This window comes from Taudactylus pleione, unplaced genomic scaffold (assembly GCF_031769625.1).
Source record: "Taudactylus pleione unplaced genomic scaffold, aTauple2 ptg001334l, whole genome shotgun sequence".
NCBI lineage: Eukaryota > Metazoa > Chordata > Amphibia > Anura > Myobatrachidae > Taudactylus > Taudactylus pleione.
In genome coordinates this window covers 1634346-1652952 of record NW_028285734.1, presented here as the reverse complement: position 1 = coordinate 1652952, position 18607 = coordinate 1634346, and the positions used below count along the sequence as shown (strand labels likewise).

The following is an 18607-nucleotide window of genomic DNA, read 5'->3' as shown; positions in this document are numbered from 1 at the left end:
GGATAATAGCGGTAAGCAGAATAGCGGTATTGCAGGGGATAACAGCGGTAAGCAGCATAGCGGTATCAGTGCTAAGCAGAATAGCGGTATTGCAGGGGATAACCGCGGTAAGCAGAATTGCGGTATTGCAGGGGATAACAGCGGTATCAGTGGTAAGCAGAATAGCGGTATTGCAGGGGATAACATCGGTATGAGCGGTAAGCAGAATAGCGGTATTGCAGGGGATAACATCGGTATCGGTGGTAAGCAGAATAGCCATATTGCAGGGGATAACAGTGGTATCGGTGGTAAGCAGAATAGCGGTATTGCATGGGATAACAGCGGTATCAGTGGTAAGCAGAATAGCGGTTTTGCAGGGGATAATGGCGGTATCAGTGGTAAGCAGAATAGCGGTTTTGCAGGGGATAATGGCGGTATCGGTGGTAAGCAGAATAGCCATATTGCAGGGGATAACAGTGGTATCGGTGGTAAGCAGAATAGCGGTATTGCATGGGATAACAGCGGTATCAGTGGTAAGCAGAATAGCGGTTTTGCAGGGGATAATGGCGGTATCAGTGGTAAGCAGAATAGCGGTATTGCAGGGGATAACAGCGGTAAGCAGAATAGCGGTATTGCAGGGGATAACAGCGGTATCAGTGGTAAGCAGAATAGTGGTATTGCAGGGGATAACGGCGGTATCAGTGGTAAGCAGAATAGCGGTATTGAATGGGATAACAGCGGTATCAGTGGTAAGCAGAATAGTGGTATTGCAGGGGATAACAGCGGTATCAGTGGTAAGCAGAATAGCGGTATTGCAGGGGATAACAGCGGTATCAGTGGTAAGCAGAATAGTGGTATTGCATGGGATAACAGCGGTATCAGTGGTAAGCAGATTAGCAGTATTGCAGGGGATAACAGCGGTATCAGTGGTAAGCAGAATAGCGGTATTGCAGGGGATAACAGCGGTAAGCAGAATAGCGGTATTGCAGGGGATAACGGCGGTATCAGTGGTAAGCAGAATAGTGGTATTGCAGGGGATAACAGCGGTATCAGTGGTAAGCAGAATAGTGGTATTGCAGGGGATAACGGCGGTAAGCAAAATAGCGGTATTGCAGGGGATAACAGCGGTATCAGTGGTAAGCAGAATAGCGGTATTGCAGGGGATAACAGCGGTATCAGTGGTAAGCAGAATAGTGGTATTGCAGGGGATAACAGCGGTATCAGTGGTAAGCAGAATAGCGGTATTGCAGGGGATAACCGCGGTAAGCAGAATAGCGGTATTGCAGGGGATAACAGCGGTATCAGTGGTAAGCAGAATAGCGGTATTGCAGGGGATAACAGCGGTATCAGTGGTAAGCAGAATAGCGGTATTGCAGGGGATAACAGCGGTAAGCAGAATAGCGGTATTGCAGGGGATAACGGCGGTATCAGTGGTAAGCAGAATAGCGGTATTGCAGGGGATAACAGCGGTATCAGTGGTAAGCAGAATAGTGGTATTGCAGGGGATAACAACGGTATCAGTGGTAAGCAGAATAGCGGTATTGCAGGGGATAACGGCGGTATCAGTGGTAAGCAGAATAGCGGTATTGCAGGGGATAACAGCAGTATGAGCGGTAAGCAGAATAGTGGTATTGCAGGGGATAACAGTGGTATGAGCGGTAAGTAGAATAGTGGTATTGCAGGGGATAACAGCGGTATGAGCGGTAAGCAGAATAGCGGTATTGCAGGGGATAACAGCGGTATCAGTGGTAAGCAGAATAGCGGTATTGCAGGGGATAACAGCGGTATCAGTGGTAAGCAGAATAGGGGTATTGCAGGGGATAACAGCAGTATCGGTGGTAAGCAGAATAGCGGTATTGTAGGGGATAACATCGGTATCGGTGGTAAGCAGAATAGCGGTATTGCAAGGGATAACATCGGTATCGGTGGTAAGCAGAATAGCGGTATTGCAGGGGATAACAGCGGTATCGGTGGTAAGCAGAATAGCGGTATTGCATGGGATAACAGCGGTATCAGTGGTATGCAGAATAGCGGTATTGCAGGGGATAATGGCGGTATCAGTGGTAAGCAGAATAGTGGTATTGCAGGGGATAACAGCGGTATCAGTGGTAAGCAGAATAGTGGTATTGCAGGGGATAATAGCGGTAAGCAGAATAGCGGTATTGCAGGGGATAACAGCGGTAAGCAGCATAGCGGTATCAGTGCTAAGCAGAATAGCGGTATTGCAGGGGATAACAGCGGTAAGCAGAATTGCGGTATTGCAGGGGATAACAGCGGTATCAGTGGTAAGCAGAATAGCGGTATTGCAGGGGATAATTGCGGTATCAGTGGTAAGCAGAATAGCGGTATTGCAGGGGCTAACAGCGGTAAGCAGATTAGCGGTATTGCAGGGGATAACGGCGGTATCAGTGGTAAGCAGAATAGCGGTATTGCAGGGGATAACAGCGGTATCAGTGGTAAGCAGAATAGCTGTATTGCAGGGGATAACAGCGGTATCAGTGGTAAGCAGAATAGTGGTATTGCAGGGGATAACAGCGGTATCAGTGGTAAGCAGAATAGCGGTATTGCAGGGAATAACAGCGGTATCAGTTGTAAGCAGAATATCGGTATTGCAGGGGATAACAGCGGTATGAGCGGCAAGCAGAATAGCGGTATTGCAGGGGATAACAGCGGTATCAGTGGTAAGCAGAATAGCGGTATTGCAGGGGATAACAGCGGTATCAGTGGTAAGCAGAATAGCGGTATTGCAGGGGATAACAGCGGTATCAGTGGTAAGCAGAATAGCGGTATTGCAGGGGATAACAGCGGTATCAGTGGTTAGCAGAATAGCGGAATTGCAAGTGATAACAGCGGTATCAGTGGTAAGCAGAATAGCGGTATTGCATTGGATAACAGCGGTATCAGTGGTAAGCAGAATAGCGGTATTGCAGGGGATAACAGCGGTATCAGTGGTAAGCAGAATAGCGGTATTGCAGGGCATTACAGCGGTATCGGTGGTAAGCAGAATAGCGGTATTGCAGGGGATAACAGCGGTATCAGTGGTAAGCAGAATAGCGGTATTGCAGGGGATAACAGCGGTATCAGTGGTAAGCAGAATAGCGGTATTGCAGGGCATTACAGCGGTATCAGTGGTAAGCAGAATAGCGGTATTGCAGGGGATAACAGCGGTATCAGTGGTAAGCACAATGGCGGTATTGCAGGGGATAACAGCGGTATTTAGGTGGCTCATCAGCACAGTACTGTGACACTGTACACCGTAATAACGCCAGCTGTACATGAGCAGTCGTCCATCGGTGATGTCATTGGGTCAGAGTTCGTGCCTCCTGCTGACTCTCCTAGTACCCAGCATGCATAGCAGAGGGAGGAGACAGTTACGGAGCGCAGTGCTCTTTATCAATGTTACGAGTAACTTTGTTCTCGGCACGTGGGGCGTATTCTATGAAGGAGACAGGGAAGTTTAGATTGTCATTAGGCTTATCCATATTTCTTGATGATTGGCTTTAATTCCTGCCTTTTGTTAAGGTAATTAGAACCAAATGGGAGTGATAGAGCAGGACCAAATAAAATAATACGAATACAGTGTAAAATGACAGAATAAAAGTAAAATGATAGAATATTGTGTAAAAATATAGAATGTGGTGTAAAATGACAGAATGTGGTGTAAAATGACAGAATACGGTGTAAAATTACAGAATATGGTGTAAAATGATAGAATATGGTGTAAAATGACAGAATACGGTGTAAAGTGACAGAATACGGTGTAAAATTACAGAATATGGTGTAAAATGATAGAATATGGTGTAAAAATATAGAATGTGGTGTAAAATGACAGAATGTGGTGTAAAAATATAGAATGTGGTGTAAAATGACAGAATACGGTGTAAAGTGACAGAATACGGTGTAAAGTGACAGAATACGGTGTAAAATTACAGAATATGGTGTAAAATGATAGAATATGGTGTAAAATATAGAATGTGGTGTAAAGTGACAGAATACGGTGTAAAGTGACAGAATACGGTGTAAAGTGACAGAATACGGTGTAAAATTTATCATCGTTCTATCACAGACGAAGATCTTCAGATTCCTCCATATAATGCATCCCATAGGCTGATGATAATAACGCATCCCATAGGCTGATGATAATAACGCATCCCATAGGCTGATGATAATAACGCAACCCATAGGCTGATGATAATAACGCATCCCATAGGCTGATGATAATGACGCATCCCATAGGCTGATGATAATAACGCATCCCATAGGCTGATGATAATATGCGTTTATAATATAGTAATATAGATTACAGGGTCTGCTCACTCCCAGTTGTCTGACTTCGTCACGATCATCCGCTATTCGCGCCTCCCTGACCATGCGTTTATGCGTCTGTGTCGCGGTCTGCATGTGCGCCTAATTACATGAACGTAGTGCGACCCATAATGCATCATAACACCTCTCTAGGCGCAGGCTGGACTTTCGCTAATCTGCAGAGAGCGGTTACTACTCCCCTAGGCCTATGTCCCCTCTGCAGTGACCTCAGTATTATATATAATATTTATTTCTTGTAAAATATGTTTGTGTTGGGGAAAAATAAGTGACTGTAACAGCAACTCCGCCAGCGCTGGAGAAATATTCCGTAACCGTGTAAAGTGGAGCAAAAGGGGAAATAAATATTCTAGCGCTCTGTAGATGTTTGATGAACGTAGGTTTCCGTCGCAGACTTTCCGCATTACGTGGTTTATGGTTCAGGTTTATTCTGCCTCCATTGTTGTGGTTTTGTGGCGACGGTGCATATTTATTATTGCCACGAACTTCTACAAACATACGGGGTAGTGTGTCCTATTATGGCACCAGCAAATTAATATATATATATATCCTGTTATACAACCTACTGCACATTCAAAGAATCTCTTAATCCTTATTACATCTCTTTACTGGACCCCTGTCTCCACTGACCGCTGTTCCTCACCCAGGTTACTTTTAGCTCAGAGTTTCCCAACCTTCACCATTACGGTCCAGGTTTCAATGATTTCTGGCTCTTCGATTCCATCCTTAATAGCTAACCCCCCCACCCACCAACTTCTTATCTGCCCCTTCTCCCGCACGTCTTTGGCCCCCTCACTCCTCAGCATAACTTCTATCTTCAACCCCCTCCTCCAATTTACTGCTGCCCCTCCCAATGCTTCTCTATAGACCTCCTGCTCAGGCTTCCATAGGTTGATAAGAACTCTCTGTTCTCTCCCCCAGTTTTCCAAGTCCATGGTGTTAGATGTCTACAGTGACTACGTCAATAACTTCACCAACGCCATGACCCTAATCAAGAAGGCCTGTCTCACCAAGCTCGCCTTCCTGGAGTTCCTGAAGGTGAGATGGGTGACGGGAACATCTTCTGGCCAGACTTCTGTTACGCGACGCTTGCCCTGATTATTTCTGGAGCGGAATAAGATTGGAGCCGTAGTCTCTGTGCCTGGCACGGCATGCTCTGTAATGTGTGGTTATGTCTTTGTTATACAGAAGAAGCAGTCAGCCAGTCCGGACAGGGTGACGCTTTATGGACTGATGGTAAAACCGATCCAGCGATTCCCCCAGTTCATCCTCCTCCTGCAGGTAAATTCCCGACTCCTAGACTCATCCGGGCTGTCTCCGTCTGTCTCCCGCCCGTCACCTGTAACTGTCTGTCCTGCAGGACATGCTGAAGAACACGCCTCGGGGACATGCGGACCGCCTGTCGCTGCAGCTGGCACTGACGGAGCTGGAGACCCTGGCAGAGAAGCTGAATGAGCAGAAACGCGTCGCTGATCAAGTGGCGGAGATCCAGCAGCTTTGCAAAAGCATAAATGACCGAAGCACCCTGCATAAGGTGAGGAAGGGCCCCAACTCCCGGGAGATCGCTCCAATCAGTCTGGTTGGTCTAGTCCCCCGTATTACTCACCATCATCACACATGGAAATAACAATCGATTCGGAGACTCTGTCAGATCTGTAAATGTGTCGTTAGCGTGTAGCGGAGCTGACCGGGAACGCAGAGAAGAGGAATGTGCTCAGGGAGATCTGGAACTAGTGTGGTACAGAGCTGGGTAAAGGTTCGGGTTGGAGATACTGATGATAAAAGTGATGTATGTGTGTATATAGTTCAGGCCCCTGTGTCAAGGTAAGAAGATGGCGTTAGTATGTTGCGGTATCGCATATTGGGCCGAATTCAATTTGGAGCGAAAGGTCCGAGGCTGAACTTTTCGCTGTCATCGGAGGATTTGGGTGCGAAAAAGTATCACGTTCGTCCTCGCGTATCCCCGTATTCAATTTGAAATCGCCAAAAACGGGACCCGCCGAATTCAAAACCAGCGAAAAGTCCTGTCATTTTTGGGGAAATCAGCCTGACACCCCCCAATTGATGCTCTGACACGGGGTTAACTTTGGGTACCCCCAAATAGCCCTGCTAAAGGTATATGGGGTCTTTAAACGGTCTCAATAGCTGCTGTTTTGCGTTTTTAAGAAGGCGGTGAAGAATAGCATTTTGCAACTTTTTTGGGGGGCTAAATAAGTAATCCCATCAAATTTGGGGTACATGAAAATGGGCGCTAGCATATTTTAAAGTTGCTAATATGTAGTTTTAAAAAATTTTAAAAATCCACCTGCCGCAACCACCTGCAATCAAAAAAACACCTGGTGTATACTTGGGGACCCCCCCTGCGGCATACTTGGGGACCCTCCCTGAGTCTATTTCGATAGTTTTAAAGTTTGTCCCCAAACTATGTTTTTTTTTTTGCCCTCAAAACGAAAGTACTTTTTTGGGGTGTCCGAAGGTACTTTTTGAAAAAATGTTGACACAGATTTACCTTTAGGGGACTGTCCAAGGGGTGCAGGGTGGTTTTTGGAAGTCTGCTCCCCAAATCCCCCCAATTCTGCACTTTTTCTCGCCACATATTCCTAGGTGATACTTTTTCGCGGGGTCTGATTCATTGACTTTTTTCTAACCGGCGAAAAAGTTGGCCAAATTGAATATGGGGAAAAGTGGAATCGGTAAAAATGACGTCATCGGTGAAAAAGTTTTGCCGAGAACGGCTTTTCGCTACAAATTGCATATGGCCCATTGTCTTGGTATAGAGCAGAGCCCATTAGGTTCAACTTTAATATCAGTACTGCAGAAGGGCCTTTAACCGGACCCCAGGTGGGTACGTGACTCTCTTCCTTTATCTCCTAGAGCCTGAGCTCTGGGCAGCACCAGCTCCTTATCTGTGAGACGCTCACTGAGATGGTGTACGGGGAGAAGGGCCAGCTGCTGAAATCCAAGGAACGCAAGCTCTTCTTACTGAATGATGTCCTGGTGTGCGCCAACATCAACTTCAAGTGAGTGTCCACTGCGGGGAAGGGGGTCCCGTGTGTGGGGTGACTGTTATTACTACAAGTACAAGGGGCTGTCCACTTCTCCCGCTAAATATATCATCCCTCCCATCATATAGCAAATAGGAGCCACCTAGACAACCTACCTTCCCCGTTACCAGAGCCCGCAGCAGCACGCGCCTGATGACAGACTATTATAGGCCGTCAGGATCCCTTCTGTGGGGCCATTGTAGTACTATGACCTGTTGGAGTCCTCCTTCAGGTCATGGGGGGGGATTCCCTGTACAGTCACTGGGGTCTCTGTAACAAGGGTTTCTAATCACAGAGACATGAGCTCATCCAAACATTCCCAGCATCCCGGCCTTCTCTCTCTCCAGGGGGCAGCCGGATATTGGGAACCTGGTTCCGCTGGGGCCTCGCTACGTGCTGAAGTGGAACGCCGCGTTACACCAGCTCCACGTGGCAGAGTTTGGTCAGGAAGGGAACGTGTTTGAGAAAGAAGCAGCTGCTGGACCACAGTCCGTCGGCAAGAAGCAGTCGCCCTCTGCGGGTCAAAGTAAGTCCGCTCCGTCTTTGCGGGTGTCCCGAGTAGGGATAGAAGAAGTGAGCATGCAAATCTGTCTGTCTTCTCAGATAAGGTCTCCTTGGGCTCTCCGCGTCTCTATCAGGAGCTGCAGGACGTCAAGAAAGACCTGGAGGTGGTGGAACATATCACACAGCTCATCAGTACCCTGCAGGGCACTTACCAGGTGGGTCCCCTACGCTGTTCTCGATGTCCGTATCTGGGTAACTTCCAGGCGGCCCAGTACCTAGGTCTTCCCCTGTCCACTATTTACTCCTGGTGGAGCATTGTGCATCGTCCTTAGCACAGTGCTAAAGACCTGCAGGACCCAGCTCAGTGGGGTTGCAATGGGCAAGTGGACACTTTTTTTAAACAACAACTTGCCTTTCGCTCTCTCCCTGATCCTGGGCATGCTCTGTGTTACCCGTCGCTGTGTCCCTTGTAGTATGTTACTTCTCGTTATATATGAATAGATACTGACCTGTGTCATGTTCTCCATCCCAGAATCTGAACATGACGGTGGCTCAGGATTGGTGTTTGGGGCTAGAGAGACTCATCCGGCTGAAGGAGGAGGAGATCCAGTCTGCCAACAAGTGCCACCTGCGCCTCCAGCTCCAGCTGCCTAGGAAATCTGACAAGTGAGCACAGGGTCCAGGGATAAGATAAGAATTCTTGGGGGCCCCTAAGTGGTCCAGGGAAAAAAATAGGGGGGGGGGTGTGTGTGAAGAGGCAACAGGAGTCTAAACACTACTAACAGGAGTCGGCACACTGGCATAGGTAGGTTAGTATGGTATATGGAAGCAGGGGGATGGTGTTCCAATAAGAATGCCAACTGCACTCTGTGCCCACAGTAGAAGAGTGAGGTTCTTTCAATACATGTGTAGGGTGCAGATACCTGGCTCCTCAATCTTTTCCTTGAATGCAGACTTCGATGGGCAAAGTGTTGCAGAGCTCTGTGTGGCTGGCACCGATGGGCAGAGCTGATAAGTGTGGCATTTTGGTGGTACCTGTGAGATACACCAGTCTCTTTGCAGTCACAGGGAGAAGGTCCCTGGCAATCACTGTTCTCTGGCAGCCTGAATCTGTGCGGGGAGAGAGGGCTGTGCCGAATAATATAGAGTATGGGACTGGAATTAGTTGCCTATATAAAAGCGCACACCAGGGAGAAGAGAGAGAGGACTTCATTCAGAGTTGGTCGTTGTGGCCGCGCGGTCCTATGCCACCGATGTTCGCTAAACTGCGCATGCGTAAAGTTCGCAATGCGCGTGCGCAATCTAGCTGCTACGATCAGAAATTTCTCTCTCCTTGAACACAGCCAGGTCGGTAGTTTGAGTGACAGTTTGAGGCGTTTGTGGGTGGTAACAGGGGAAGGTGCTTGAAAACGGGGGAGTGGAGATCCGAACGCAGGCGTGCCTAATTATGCGAATGGCGTTTTATGGGAGTGCATACGGATTATGGGAGTGCATAATTAACAAAGTAGTGTCATGGCACATGTGATATGGGAGGTTTGTACACTGACCTGATCGTAGTGCTTAAGAGAGGGTATGGTCAACCTTAAGCACTACGACCAGTTCCGATGGTTCCCGATGCTCGCGATTAATCCTTATATCCCAGGAGATGACGTGTGTGGTGAACGAGAAGGGGGCGTTATTTAGTCTTACGGCCGCTTCTTACCCTCGGTCGTTCAGCTAACGATCTCATCTTAGGACCGCAACTTGTGATCGCTTAATTTGCATATCCGGCCCCTTTCCCCTACGACCATGCGGCCGCAACGACCGACTCTGAATGAGGTCCAGAGTGTCTGAGTGTGAGAGCGAACTCGTCATGAAGAGACTCGGCTGCTACAGAAGCCAAACTTAAGAAAATTGAGTAATTCGGGGAAGCCTTTTCTTGTGTCTAAATGCTAGAGCTTCTATAGCTGCGTAAAATGTTGGTACTCCCATGTCTGACAGACGCTTCATACAACTGTTAGTAGGGAGGACAAAACAGGTTTTATCTTGGCCTATAATAACTTGGCCACTAGGGGTCACTGCTGCACTCTGGAGCCTCCGCATACAGCCAGGATGACTGGATAGATTTGTGCTGATATATCTGATTGTGCTGAGAACTTGGAGAGAAATATCCTGATAACAAACTACAAGTCAGCTAAGATTTCCCCATTGGTGCAGATAACTGTAAGCACCGAGGTTCATCTGTGAACCCCAAACAGCGCAGACCAGTCATTCTGCATTATGTGCCCAACGGGAAATCGCTGCGTAGAAAACTGGCGCCACATCAACAATTGCTAATAACTGCGCCTAAAACTGCAAATGGACGGTGCACAGCTAGTGTAACTGTAAGTATAGAGCTGGACTAGACCTACGCATTCTCCCACAATACGCTTTCTGCGCAGATTATGAACTGATCGCATTCCCGCAGCAAAGTGCGCACAAACGTAGCCACGCTCATCCAGCTAACCCGCACTGCTGAAGTAATGGCCCTTACCCGCCTCAACTCTGAAACATTCGCACCCCTTGCAGACACAACGCCATCTTAGTCTGCGCCAAAGTGAGCGCCTGTGGTCAAAATTTGGTAGTTTTCTGCATTCAGAATTGAGTCCTATTGTATCACAATGTCTCCTGTATGTTATATAACTGGTATCTCCCTCCTGGGGCGCAGCCTGTTGTGTGGGTCACTGGTCTTCCATCATCCTAATTATTCTCCCTCGCCCCCCTCCCTAGGTCCGGACGTCCGATGAGTTTCATGGTGCTTTTCCTCACTCCGAATCCACTGAGCAAAATTTCCTGGGTGAACCGCATGCACCTGGCCAAGATCGCCCTGAGTAAGTGGAGTCAGCCGAGCCCATATAGGACAATTGTGTGACGGAACCCGCAGGTCATTCCCAACGTTAATCCCCAGAGCCGGCTATTATTGGGGTTTTGCTCAGCGAGACCCCCTCCGCCCCTTCATTAACATCAAGAAAGGGCTTTTGTGAAAGTAACTCTTGTTTGTTTTGCTGTCGTTTTCCTGCTTAATGTCGGGTAGGTGACTTGTTCTTTCCTTAAAGGACTGTTCAGGAGGTGGGGAGAACTTAAAGCTTCTCTGGAAAAATAACACAGACAAAGGTTTCCACTGTGCAAGCATTTTAGCAGTGAGCGAGTATGCATAGTTAGCGTAACGAGCAGGATGCGGAGAGGCGTGTCAGCAGTGTGAATGGGCCTCTCCTGCGCCCCACGGTCCCCTGCCTCATCAGGGCTTTTAGAAGATGCAGACCCTGTACGTCTCATCGTAATCGTCCTCTTCCCTCCTCCAGACGCTGCTGAGAAGCCAAATAGCAGGAAATTTGTTTGAAATTATCCTGAAAACACCCTTTTTAATGCCCCCGATGTCTCAGCGCTGGATGACTGCGCTCAGTGGTCTTAACCATTTTTATTTTCTATATATATTTTTTTTTTTATCTGCTAAGCCAGAGGGAAGAGAAATGTAACTCATTAAAAAAGACCATTCAACTCTAATGGGAAGAAATTGCTTTTTTATGCTTGATTGCGAACTCCGCGTGCGGGAGACTGCTGGGGTGCGCGCACTCCCCCGGCTCCGGAGGGGTTAATGTCTCATGCGCCCGTGCCATTTCCATTGTTACATCTTTTTATTTTTTCTTTCGTATTTTGGACTTTTGCAGATTTGTTTTTTCTTTTAAACCTGGATTTAATTAGCAAATCTGAAACAAGTGAATCAACAAAGCAGCTAATTAAGTGATATCTCTAAATATATCCCTGGGAGAAGAAATACTGTTGTTTTTTTTCTACTATATAACTACACAGAGAAACCACATTATTCCCCAGTTGTCCATTTTCAGTTTGTTTTAATTTTAGAACTCGGTGAATATTTTTGCCTTAGGCAGAATTCTCCCTGCTCCAACCACCATTGTCTTGTCCCCTGTAAACTGCTCAGCCCTAGGCAGCAGCCTCCGTAGGCTGGTAAAACAGATACAACCCATATTCTTGTTTTATTGTGCCCTCATTAGCCGCTAAAGCACTGGCACAGTTGAAAACCTTCCATTACGTGGCTGCATAGGAATCGGAGGATTATATTATATAGGTCACCGGTTAAACTTTGCCTTGGGCATTGTGTACAGTTCTGGAGGCCCTGTCTCTAGAAAGACATTTAATAAACTATCTGTAACTGATCAGGGAATCGGTACGGAGTGTAATATTTACAGTGTACAGGAGAGAGGAGACATGATTGGAACACAGGACGTGTAGTGCGCTGGTTACATGGGTTCAGATCTTCATAAAAGTCATAATAATAGAGAACCCAGAAATTCAGGGAATTCTAAAGGGTTTACAGAATTTCTAGCACTATTGTAAGGGGTCACGTAGCTATTTTCTTAGGACATAGGGGGTGATTCAGAGCCACTAGAAGAGTGGGTGGGCGCTATTCTGACCGCCTTACGCATTAGTTACCTGAGAAGTATCCTGCTGGCCCATTACCTGGGAAGTATCCTGCTGGCCCCTTACCTGGGAAGTATCCTGCAGGCCCCTTACCTGGGAAGTATCCTGCAGGCCCCTTACCTGGGAAGTATCCTGCTGGCCCCTTACCTGGGAAGTATCCTGCTGGCCCCTTACCTGGGAAGTATCCTGCAGGCCCCTTACCTGGGAAGTATCCTGCTGGCCCCTTACCTGGGAAGTATCCTGCTGGCCCCTTACCTGGGAAGTATCCTGCTGGCCCCTTACCTGGGAAGTATCCTGCTGGCCCCTTACCTGGGAAGTATCCTGCTGGCCCCTTACCTGGGAAGTATCCTGCTGGCCCCTTACCTGGGAAGTATCCTGCTGGCCCCTTACCTGGGAAGTATCCTGCTGGCCCCTTACCTGGGAAGTATCCTGCTGGCCCCTTACCTGGGAAGTATCCTGCTGGCCCCTTACCTGGGAAGTATCCTGCTGGCCCCTTACCTGGGAAGTATCCTGCTGGCCCCTTACCTGGGAAGTATCCTGCTGGCCCCTTACCTGGGAAGTATCCTGCTGGCCCCTTACCTGGGAAGTATCCTGCTGGCCCCTTACCTGGGAAGTATCCTGCTGGCCTCTTACCTGGGAAGTATACTACAGGTGCCTTACCTGGGAGGTATCCTGCACGCCCCTTACCTGGGAAGTATCCTGCTGGCCCCTTACCTGGGAAGTATCCTGTAGGCCCCTTACCTGGGAAGTATCCTGTAGGCCCCTTACCTGGGAAGTATCCTGCTGGCCCCTTACCTGGGAAGTATCCTGCTGGCCCCTTACCTGGGAAGTATCCTGCAGGCCCCTTACCTGGGAAGTATCCTGCTGGCCCCTTACCTGGGAAGTATCCTGCTGGCCCCTTACCTGGGAAGTATCCTGCTGGCCCCTTACCTGGGAAGTATCCTGCTGGCCCCTTACCTGGGAAGTATCCTGCTGGCCCCTTACCTGGGAAGTATCCTGCTGGCCCCTTACCTGGGAAGTATCCTGCTGGCCCCTTACCTGGGAAGTATCCTGCTGGCCCCTTACCTGGGAAGTATCCTGCTGGCCCCTTACCTGGGAAGTATCCTGCTGGCCCCTTACCTGGGAAGTATCCTACAGGCCCCTTACCTGGGAAGTATCCTGCTGGCCCCTTACATGGGAAGTATCCTGCTGGCCCCTTACCTGGAAAGTATCCTGCTGGCCCCTTACCTGGGAAGTATCCTGCTGGCCCCTTACCTGGGAAGTATCCTGCTGGCCCCTTACCTGGGAAGTATCCTGCTGGCCCATTACCTGGGAAGTATCCTGCTGGCCCCTTACCTGGGAAGTATCCTGCTGGCCCCTTACCTGGGAAGTATCCTGCTGGCCCCTTACCTGGGAAGTATCCTGCTGGCCCCTTACCTGGGAAGTATCCTGCTGGCCCCTTACCTGGCAAATATCCTGCAGGCCCCTTACCTGGGAAGTATCCTGCAGGCCCCTTACCTGGGAAGTATCCTGCTGGCCCCTTACCTGGGAAGTATCCTGCTGGCCCCTTACCTGGGAAGTATCCTGCTGGCCCCTTACCTGGGAAGTATCCTGCTGGCCCCTTACCTGGGAAGTATCCTGCTGGCCCCTTACCTGGGAAGTATCCTGCAGGCCCCTTACCTGGGAAGTATCCTGCTGGCCCCTTACCTGGGATGTATCCTGCTGGCCCCTTACCTGGGATGTAACCTATCCCTAGTTTACATACTAGTTTTTAGCATTAGAGAAAACCTTAATAATACTTTGGAATGGTGTCTTGGGCACTCTGTGATGCTGGTGTTGGGCATAGCCTTCATTCAGTTCTGCTCTTGTTACTATGTGGCCCTGTAGTGTCTGTTATATAACATATAATACAGTCTTTATAGCTCTCATTTCTCTTCCCTGGTGTGTCTCACTCTCTGGTTCTTGCCCATCTGCAGGAGAAGAGAACCAGCCTGGCTGGCTGTGCCCGGAAGAGGAGAAGAAGACGAAGATTCCGTTTTGGTCGCCTACGCTGGTCTGCCGGCTCCCGACCTTCTCTACCAAAGCCTCAGATTTACAGGTCAGTGCTGGACAGGTGGTGCTGTCATTGGACGGATAAGGCAGTCTCCCTCGGGGTGTGACTAGAACGCTGACCCCGTGTCACTCATTTAGTGTTTTTATATATTCATTACGATTCATTGCCAGACTGACGTCACAGGTAAATGCCGCGCCTCGCTCTGGCTGCGAGATGGTCGCCTTTCAGCCATCGTGTTAGCGAGAGGCCCTGTACAATGTGGGATAGAACCGGGGGACCCAGGAATGAAGTAGTAATTCTGTCCCAGTGTTCTCGGTCTCCCCCATATCTGTTCTGCGTCACGCGGGTGGCGTTTTGTGCGCAGCTGCTCTAGATTGTAAGCTCTGATGAGCGAGGCCCTCTCTAGCCTCCTATCTCTGCACCTCCTTTGTCAATGCCGCATGTATGGTTTCTGTTTTAGTGATACAGAGTATTTACATCTGTATACAGTGTAACCTCCCTTCCCCGTGTCTCCTGTACAGATAACGAGCTCATAACTACATACATGTCATTGATGACCGTCATATAATAGCTACTCACACAGTGTGATTTATATTTTTATTTGGTCCTTTGTTTTTCTTTAATGTAATCTGTAGCTGCCGTATACATGGGCGCTGTCCGATGGGCACAGTGTCTGTATCACCTGAGGTTAGTACCGTAGCATGTTACATACATGTTACAGGGCCAGTAAGAAGAAGGGCCTCATTTACTGCCTAGCGAAGGCCGATAAGAAAGACGTGTGTGGTCGGGCGCGGATCATTCGCAGCCCGTGACATAATAATCCCGTATATTCAGTAAATACAGATTCTTGTTGTCATTGTCAGTAAGGATCAGTAATAACGTGCGCTGCGTGTGACAGAAGCGTGAGCCGCGTTACCCGGTTCCAACCTCGACCAGGATAAATCTTTCTTAAATGGGATGTAATGTATAGAGCACTATAATCTCACATGACGAGTAGGATGGGGGGAGCTGGAAGATGGCTGGGGTCTGACTGCAGATCCTAATATCCTATGCCCAGGGGGGGGGGGGGGGGGAGTGATGGCGTTTCCTCTCATTCAATCCAGCTGAGGGAACACGCTACATTCGTGAGTTCGGTTCCATTTAGCAAAGAAACTGCAAATACACCTCATTTTATAACACAAAATATAATATACATGGCCTAGGAGACCACCGTACACTAAAGGGGCAATCGCTGTTCCTCTGGAGAACTGTCCCAGCCATTGAGCCATCGTACACTCCACCATCGGTAAGCTAGGACCAAAACCCAATGTCCTCCCGCTATAGGCTGGTCCACAGTGTCCCAACAGGAGCCGTAACCCCTACTCAGCCTGTGAGGGCATAAGTAGCCCCGCCTCCGGACTTTCGGGCTCCGTCTGTTTAAACCCCTTCTGGTTCCTACAATAGAGTAACTTTGTCAGGCTTCCCATTGCGTAACAATGGGCGGTGACAAAGCCAACCCCAAATCCTCACTTTGCTGCAGGCACCCCACGAGGATTAAATCCAGGGAGTCGGTCTGAGCTGCGTATAGAACAGAGGATCCAATTTGTCCCCCATAAAAGATAATCCTCCTGAGCCCAGGTCACATCACAGATTTAACCATGAGATCTTTTTGGGCCAGAAGTAGTGCACCAGCTGATTGGCACAACCTGGCCAGCTGCTAGCGGAGGAAACCCTGCAAAGTCTTCAGCTAGCGGCTGGTGACTCCGAGAGACTGGTTGCCCTAAAAAGCCCAGGTTAGCATAACACCCTTAGGGGACATATCGGAACGAGTTAGCCTGAGCTACAGAACCCACTTTGCAACGTGTTAAACACCGATGACATCAGTACACAACACATAGCAGATAATACATTACGGGGCGAGAGGGGATGACAGGTGGGCTCGAGCGTTTTTTTCAGCATACCGGGCACCATTAGACCAGTGATGGAACTAGGGGAGGGGTCAAAACTTTGACATTTGTGTCTATTTCCGTTGATGCCGTCATTATTTCCCTCTTACACTCCGATACGGGAAGGGGACAGTGGGGACCTGGCATAAGACCCTCAGATGGGCTGGTGTGAGGAGGGGCTCTGTGAGTAGGGGACAGGGGAATCCATCGATGAGTCTCTACGCTCTCTTCATCGCTGTCTTTTTATCTAGCTCTCCATAACTGGTAACAGCTGGAAAGTGACAGGTCATCAGACTGGCTCCTTTCCTGGGCAGCCTGGCGCGGCTCCCGTGGGTGTGCCAGGCTCCAATGTCTCTTCCGGCACATCGCACATTGCTGTGTACTCTAATTAAAACAAATGTGATTTCTCATCACAATAAGTGCCAGCTTTGCGTCCCACTCTATCGTCCACTGTGCCCACTGGCAATTACAGAGGCCGAGGGCTCCAGACCTCTCGTGGAGTCGGGTAAGATTGCTTACATACAAAGTTTAACTTTTTATTTTCTCTCTGCCCCGTGGCAGTAACTGAAAGGGGCGCCAGCCGTTCTGCAGCCGAGAGGCAGATTGAGTGGTGTAAGCTGAAATTGTTATCCCACTGATGCTTTGATCATTTATTTATACATGGGCAAAATGTTCTGTAGAAAGTACAGGGCCATCTGCTCCACACGAAACGTGCCAGATTAATCCAAGCTTACCTTATGCTCCTGTCCTGTAAGTCGTATGGCCGCAGCGACCCCTGAGTCAGTGCGTGGGGCTTATTGAGATGCTCTATCCATAAAATTCTATATTTATCCAATTGTCTCTGTGTTACAGCTGGGAGGAGCCGTGCACAGCCCGGTACAGACCTCGCTCCTAGGGTTCTCCTCTATCAGCACATCGCTGCCTCAGGGATACTTATGGGTAAGTTGAATTGTTACAGTTGTTACTGAATCTGCCGGTTATATACAGTTGCTTGCAAAAGTATTCAACCCCCTAGAAAGTCACCAGAATTGTCTGCTACAAATGATGCTCACACAGATTTGACCCAGGCAGTATTTTCCTTTATATAAAAATGGATTTGAAGGGGATTGAATACTTTTGCAAGCCCCTGTCCTAGGAGTTCCTACTATGTGGACGAGAGTGCATTTAAGTCCGAGGTCCTTATCCACCCCAGTCACTGGGTTTTCCTATCTTCTTCCTCTCTCCGCAGGTCGGAGGGGGCCAGGAAGAAGGAGTGGGGCAGGTCCAGATCTTCTCTTTGAACCACACCTCTCCGAGAATGCTAAAAGCCTTCCCACTGCCCTCTCGGGTCTTGTGCGTGGAGAACGTGTGCAGCAAGATGAGCGAGGAGGGCAGCGAGAATGAGGAGGACTTCATGACTGCGCCGGTGCAGCCATCGGTGTGTGTAGGGCTGGAGGACGGGAGGTGAGAGATGTTGTTTATGGCGTAGTTGGCGTAGTTTTGCCATGTGCTTTAGTACCTTGTTTAGCAGTGCTCATCACAGTGACTGTAGGAGGAGACACTCAGCGATTACACCTGTGTGTATGACATTTCCCTCCTTGGTACCTTGTTTAGCAGTGCTCATCACAGTGACTGTAGGCAGAGACACTCAGTGATTACACCTGTGTGTATGACATTTCCCTCCTTAGTACCTTGTTTAGCAGTGCTCATCACAGTGACTGTAGGCAGAGACGCTCAGCGATTACACCTGTGTGTATGACATTTCCCTCCTTGGTGCATTGTTTAGCAGTGCTCATCACAGTGACTGTAGGAGGAGACACTGAGCGATTACACCTGAGTGTATGACATTTCCCGCCTTGGTACCTTGTTTAGCAGTGCTCATCATAGTGACTGTAGGAGGAGACACTCAGTGATTACACCTGTGTGTATGACATTCCCCTCCTTGGTACCTTGTTTAGCAGTGCTCATCACAGTGACTGTAGGCAGAGACGCTCAGCGATTACACCTGTGTGTATGACATTTCCCTCCTTGGTACCTTGTTTAGCAGTGCTCATCACAGTGACTGTAGGAGGAGACGCTCAGCGATTACACCTGTGTGTATGACATTTCCCTCCTTGGTACCTTGTTTAGCAGTGCTCATCACAGTGACTGTAGGCAGAGACACTCAGCGATTACACCTGTGTGTATGACATTTCCCTCCTTAGTACCTTGTTTAGCAGTGCTCATCACAGTGACTGTAGGCAGAGACACTCAGTGATTACACCTGTGTGTATGACATTTCCCCCCTTGGTACCTTGTTTAGCAGTGTTCTTCATAGTGACTGTAGGAGGAGACACTCAGTGATTACACCTGTGTGCATGACA

At 48.8% G+C, this 18607-nt stretch overlaps 1 protein-coding gene across 4 annotated transcripts in view; it reads left to right on the top strand.

The window, feature by feature from the left end:
* Window positions 1-18607, top strand: part of ARHGEF10L (Rho guanine nucleotide exchange factor 10 like) — a 154900-nt gene that overhangs the window by 99587 nt on the left and 36706 nt on the right. For all 4 annotated transcript variants that reach the window (XM_088463237.1, XM_088463236.1, XM_088463234.1 and 1 more), the window contains 11 exons: window positions 5224-5340; window positions 5491-5583; window positions 5663-5836; window positions 7177-7322; window positions 7694-7872; window positions 7950-8065; window positions 8383-8516; window positions 10599-10699; window positions 14264-14385; window positions 17118-17204; window positions 17494-17708. In XM_088463237.1, the coding sequence (XP_088319363.1) occupies window positions 5224-5340; window positions 5491-5583; window positions 5663-5836; window positions 7177-7322; window positions 7694-7872; window positions 7950-8065; window positions 8383-8516; window positions 10599-10699; window positions 14264-14385; window positions 17118-17204; window positions 17494-17708 (1484 nt within the window). The remainder of the gene's footprint in view (window positions 1-5223; window positions 5341-5490; window positions 5584-5662; window positions 5837-7176; window positions 7323-7693; window positions 7873-7949; window positions 8066-8382; window positions 8517-10598; window positions 10700-14263; window positions 14386-17117; window positions 17205-17493; window positions 17709-18607) is intronic.